This window comes from Hipposideros armiger, unplaced genomic scaffold (assembly GCF_001890085.2).
Source record: "Hipposideros armiger isolate ML-2016 unplaced genomic scaffold, ASM189008v1 scaffold_960, whole genome shotgun sequence".
In the NCBI taxonomy this organism is placed as follows: Eukaryota; Metazoa; Chordata; class Mammalia; order Chiroptera; family Hipposideridae; genus Hipposideros; species Hipposideros armiger.
This window is the reverse complement of record NW_017732310.1, coordinates 73465-80173: the sequence shown is the minus strand read 5'-3', so window position 1 is coordinate 80173 and position 6709 is coordinate 73465. Positions and strand designations below refer to the sequence as shown.

At 36.9% G+C, this 6709-nt stretch overlaps 1 protein-coding gene and 1 pseudogene across 1 annotated transcript in view; one reads left to right on the top strand and one right to left on the bottom strand.

Annotated features, from left to right (window-relative positions):
* Positions 1-6709, bottom strand: part of GRM5 (glutamate metabotropic receptor 5) — a 506006-nt gene that overhangs the window by 482955 nt on the left and 16342 nt on the right. Inside the window, 1 exon segment of the mRNA XM_019630869.1 lies at positions 3657-4515. Within this exon segment, the coding sequence (XP_019486414.1) occupies positions 3657-4314 (658 nt within the window). The 5' untranslated portion in view covers positions 4315-4515.
* Positions 716-1255, top strand: LOC109375476 (E3 ubiquitin-protein ligase RING2 pseudogene; annotated as a pseudogene).

Here is a 6709-nt window from a genome sequence, read left to right as displayed (position 1 = left end):
AGCAGCTGGCGTGAGCTGCCGTGAGCGGCCGTCCGGTGGCCGGCGACCAATCTGCCTCACCTGGGAAGAGCGCAATGATAATACCAACTTGGGCCAGTGAAGTGACATCCTCCACAACTAGACTAAAGAACAAAAGGACAGCAACTTGTCTGTTTCCTTTCCCCAGTTCCCCAGCGCTATTCCCCTCCCCTAATTCCCCAATAAAAAATCTTTTTTTTTTAAAGAAGCATGTATTGGTTGTTATACAGTAGTCATGGGGATATAGGGTATAGTATAAGAAATATAGTCAATAATATTGTAATAACTAGGTATGATGCCAGATAGGTACTAGATCTATCAGGGCGATAGATGGTAATGGGGTTGGGGTCAGGGTGAAAAAGGTGAAGGCATTCAGAAATACAAATTGGTAGTTTTATATAGTATGGGAGATATAATCAACAACATTGTAAAGATCATGTAAGGTGCCAGATGGGCACTGGACTTATTGGGGGAATCACATCACAGACTGTATAGATGCCTGACCAATGCACTATACACCTGAAGAGCTGAAGGAGAATAATATTGAATATCAACTATAATTAAATATATAGGTATATATAGTCACAGGATGTGGAGTATAACATAGGGAAGACAGTTGATGGTATTTTAACAGTTACGTACGATGTCAGAGGGGTAGTAGCTTGGGGAGTGGGTTATCACTTTTTGAGGGGTTTAAATGTCTGAACATCAAAAGATTGAGAATGGAAGTGGAGCAGAAGACAATGGTGACAGTTCTCACTGTAGTAATGCATCCACACACAGCAATCAGGAAGCGGGACCTGGTAACAAACGGACCAAAACGTCTGATGATTCTGGGCTTGAACTTGATAACAACAATGCAGCAGTGGCTATTGATTCAGTGATGGATGGTGCCAGTGAAATTAAGTTAGTATTCAGGTCTCATCCCACACTTATGGTAAAAGATGACAGTGTGCAGACAGGATACATAAAGACTTCAGGTAATGTCACTGTTGATCACTTATCCAAGTATCTGCCTGTGAAATTAGCTTTAGAAGAGCTTTACAGCAAAGGGGAATCAAACCAGATGAACCTTGATACAGCCAATGAGAAGCAGTACACCATTTACATAGCAACAGCCAGCGGGAAGTTCACTGTATTAAATGGCTCTTTTTCTTTGGAATTGATCAGTGAGAAATACTGAAAAGTGAACAAACCCATGGAACTTTATTATGCGCCCACAAAGGAGCACAAATGAGCTTTCACTAAAATCGGTTCTGAGAATGAACTTTTTTATAGCCTATTTTTTTAATATTAAAGATATATCATCATTACTTTTTTGGACAGAAAAAAAATTGCTTTGTACACCTTACATTGCTTTGTACACCTGAAACTAATTAAAAAGTAAAATAAAAATAAATAAAAATTATTTAAAAAATTATCTTGGAGGTCACTATGATCTCATTATCTACAGAATGCTTCAAATTTTAATAACTATATAATAATACATTGTATAGATGCATCATGATTTATTTATTTTACTAGATTAATACTGGTGTACATTTTGGTTAAAAATAAAAACAGTTTAAATTAGTAAAAGTCAGTGGTCATGATAATGGGTTTCTGTTTGAATACAATCTTGGATTAGCATCTCCCACATAGTAACCCAATTCTACTCTTCTGCAACTAGAGGGAAGTCCCTAATGAAATTCATGAGTTTTTGAGGCAAACCAAGTCATACCTTTATCCTTGTTTTTTTGCAAACATATATATATATATATATATATATATATATATTATTTTTTTTACTTTCTAACCTTTTCTTATTATCTGATGCCCTTCACTGGAAATCCATCCCTTCTAAATTTTCACCAATTGTCAGTATTCTTCCTGTTAAAATTCAATTGTCAAATTCCATTTCCTTCTCTAGGATTTCCACCATGGCCCCTGTCACCACAGAGCAGAATGTGATTGTTTTTTTCTCATTCAGTTTACTTTGGAGACATATTTGTAACTCCATGTTATCTTGAATTATGGCTATATAAGTAGTAGTGCATGCTACATCTGCTTAGCCCTATTGCATGCCCATTGAGGGTAGTGATGTGTATAGCATAAGGCTACCAGGAGGCTCTTTCATCTCTTTGTGCTTAATAAATATGTATTGCATAAATATGTCCTCAGGGTGTATTTCCACTGGATTTGGCTAAATTATAATGGGACACTGAACTAGAAGTCAGTAGCTCTGAACCCTACCTATAGCTCTGAAATTGCTAGTAGGTATTTATTGGATTAATTATTTAAACTCTTAAAAATTTTCTATTTTAAAATGGGAGTAAAATATTTGGATTATTTATATCACTGCTGTGAGACTCAAATGAAATCATGGTTTTATAAGAAAAATCTCAGCAATAGAAAAAAATTCAAAGGTCTCCTACTCTAATCACCAATCCATTGTTCAAAATCTCTATATATCAACATCTCTGTAAGTAAACCTTTAACTTATACATGAAAATTTCCAGAAGCATTGAAGTCTCAATCCAATGTAGAAGCCCATTTGATGTTTGTGCAGCTCTGAAAGTTATTAATAAGCATGGCCATACAATGAAATCCATATTATGACTCCTGATTATGAAAAGTTCACTATATCTAATGGTGATTGGCTCCCAACCTCTGGTTTATTCATTAATTTCCCAGTAACTCAACCCCATGTTTCATAGGATTAGATTGTTTGGAACACACTGGTAATGCTATTGCAGGTTGTTAAATCCTAACAATGATTTAATGAGTGATAAAAATATTTTGAACCTTCTTTGATATTCCATAGCACATAGAATAAGTAGTATATTGTCCTAGAAAGAATATTGCATAATGAGTGAGCCTCACCATTTGGGTTCCTTAAATTCTGTAGGTCAAACCAAATCTATCCCAAACATCCTTGGTGGAGAACTAAGGCATAATGTATATAAAAGTATTTACAAAGTTCCATTAACAATAAAAACAGCTAATATTATTAATAACTGTTATAAAAGTTCGGTCATATTTTCCTTCCTCACTATTCTTTGAGCATAAAGAAGAAATACATTGCAAAACAAACTAGTGTTGAAACACTGAAGCTTATACTTCCTGAGTATATTCTCTACAAGGATAAAACTAATTTACACCTATCTCCATTTCAGATTTAACTATACACTGTATTGAAAAATAGTTGAGTTATAAGACTAAGCTGTTTGGCAATTTTCTATTTCAGTGTACCTGGACCAGAACCACTGCCTTCACTCCTTATGTATATTTATGTGTACCTCTCTTTAGCTATCAGAGCAACTTTAAAATGTTAAAAATGTGAGGTGTTCAGTGAAGATCTAGAAAACTTAAAAATCTCTGGCATCATTTATAGCACCAGTACAAATAATGTAATACATAATCCAGAAAAAAAATCTATTTTGCCAAGTGATGATGGTCACATAAACACCCATATTAGCTTACATCTATGTCACTCAAGACATATGTCATCCAGTCCCTTCTTTTTTAATGGTAAAACAGGGCAACTCAAAAGATCCCAAATAATTAGGTACATGTTAACCTTGCAAAACCTAAAATTTGACCTGGGAGGCTGTCGATTACATAATAAGACATACTTAGTTGACGTAAAAGAAACATACCTTCTGTGTGCACGGCTGACACATAGGTCCAGTTGTATCTCTTCACTATGTCCACCATGGCCCGTGCCTGCTGCGCATCTGAAGGCACAACCCTCATGAAATACTTGAACAGAGTTTTGTCGCTCAGATCCATGCTTGTTGCCGAGTACGCAATCTGAGGTATGTTGAAAAGCTGGAGCAAGTTCTGGACCTGAATGGCCACGGAACTAGAGCCAGGCCCGATGACCCCTACTATGGGCTTCTTGGAGCGGAAGGAAGAGGAGCCGTCCACACAGCGCACCAAACCTTCTTCTTCTTCTGAAGAAATGAGGGAGTCCCTTATGAACTCAATGCTCTGTTCTAGGGCCACCGCTGAATGCCAGCAGGAATCCCTTATCTCACAGCCCAGTGTGATGTTGGGCAAGAGCGTGGGGTCTGAGTTGATCCTTTCCAGGGTGTGCAGCATGGCCTCCACTCTCTGAATGCCATACTGTTCACGAACCGCCCCACACTTCCTCTCATGAACTTTGTCCACGGTGGGCTGGTGGTGAACAGAAAAGAGAGCTCCAATAATGATGTCACCTGGCATGTGAGCCACCACCCTCCTCTCACTGGACTGTGCACTCCCACGGACATCTTCTTTCAAAAGCAGGACTGACAGGATCAACAGAAGGACCATTTTAGGAAAGGAGTTCAAGCTAATAAAGATAACATGGTGGGGACAATTTAGGAGAGTCCCAATAGACAGAATCAAACAATGTCCTATGTTGAGTGGAAAACCAAGGAATTAGCCAGCAATCTAGATGTACTCTCTAAAAGACCACCATGTCACCAGGTACCACTTCGTTAGATGCATCCACGTGATCATGATCTTCAAAACCTGGGGAAAATAATAGCATACATAGTTAACAACATAAGCGCAACTAGTTTGAGAAGCACTAACAGTCTATGTTAGTGGACAAAGAAAGGGCTTTAATGATGTGGATAAACTGAAGAAAAGAAAAAAAGAATCCAATCTTTCTGACTATCCTTTGTCTCCTTTGTGATTTTGTGACGTGACAAAGCAGCCAATACAGCTTTCAGATCCTACTTTGCTTAGATTAATATTTTTTTCATTTGTTCATTTGGAGTACCCAAAAAACAAATCTTATATGTGGCAGGCTGAACCACACTCTCACATGGAGGTGAGAGATAGCATCCTAAAAGCAAAACAATGCTGTGAACATAGGGAACATGCACCCCAAAACATTAAACAATAGTGATTTCTGGGTGATTTTTTTTTTCTAGAAGTGGTTTTTCTTTTCAAATTTTCCCCATTGATCATGGATTAATTATCCAATTACAAAAGTAAAGATACTTTTTTAAAAGCCTACATATCCCTTCTTCAAATGCAACGTAAAGCAAGTTGAATCATGTCCCCAATAAATAAGTGTGTGTCTAGTTTCCATATAGGATAGAACAAAGACAAATGGGGGCATGTGGGTATTTCCAAGTTAACTGAACTAAGGAGTGAAGGAAGAGAGTGGGGATATTACAGAGTAAAATGTCACCCCACTAGGCAGTAAGCATAGTGACACGGGCGCCAATTTCTGGAGAAAAGAATACTCAGGTTCAAATCTCAGTCCTGCTACTTTACTAATAAATATTAGTAAATTGTTTAACCTCTCAGTACCAGAATTTTCTCATCTGAGAAATGAGGATAATATGTGCTAGGCTGTTTTTATGAGAATCAACATAAGATATCAACTATGCAAATGTTTTGTATATTGAATATGGCTATACATATTCAAGGCATGACCTTTTCTGTTATTAAATTTCCAAGAGCATTCTGCGGCTAGGTGATGAAGAACAGAAAATTCTCTGGCAACCCACTTGGTCCTCTAGGGTCTTCAAAGTAATTACTGAGTCTTGTAATAAAATTCACAGTAATCTGTCCTCTCATTCTGATCCAGGGGAAAAAAAATTCACATCGGGAGAACTCAAAGAGCTGCAAGGATGAATGATTGTAACTACCCTTCCAAGTACAAACTTAGTATAGCTATGGTTATAGTCAATATTTCAGTTTCAACTCTTAGGAAGAAGGGATTTTTTTTTCCCCCAAGTCGCCTACTACAAATTCTAGCATAATTTGTAAAAGGGAACTGACAAATTAATGATTTGTGTTATTTAGAGGATTTTGTAAGAGACTTCTTTTGTATGTTATCATATATGCTAGCAAAGGATCTCAAATTGTTTTAAAGTGATTAACTCCCTAAGTACCCCCTTTCAAAAGTTGGTAATGCTTCTGCAGGAATTTAAACAATTATAATGCTTATTTAAGAGCACTAATAGTTTTGAAAACTCATCAGGTCTGCAAAAATTCTAGTCCAGACACAAACTGAATATAACCTGAATCACATTCACAATCACTCTTACCATCATTTTCATCATTGCCTTCTACTGTTTCCTTAGGCAACAGAGAAAGGCTCCCTCTGCATAGTGCCAAACACACACACACACACACACACACACACACACACACACACACATACACACATACACAACAGCAACAACAACAACAAAAACTCTTCAAATAACTAGATGTTTCGGAATCATTAAGTATTTGGCAATATTTAGGGGGAAAATCAGTTTTGTATGGAAGTTGGCATTGTAGACAAGGGGAAAGGGAACAAAGACTGATGTTAATTTCCTCATTTGAAAATCATCTGAATATTCTCAAGTGTTCCCTTCACTTTGCTTAGAACAAAGACCTGGACCAACGCTTATTCTCAAAATCATGTGAATTCTACTGCAAACAGAAAGAAAAATCTGAAGTAAAAGGAAACATAATTTCTCACTAAATACAGAATCTTAGTGAGCAAACTCAATACCAGAAGAGGCCTCATTTTTATTATGTAAGAGCATCAAAGTGATATGAGAGGCTAGAAGTGGCTCATCAAACTCATAAAACTAAAATATCAGTCAATTGCATTTTATGTGTTAGAGCTATTTTAGGCATGCCCTATACATTGAGACATTGTGTGTGTGTGTGTGTGTGTATTATATATGCTTGTTTCTTTATATACATATATGTA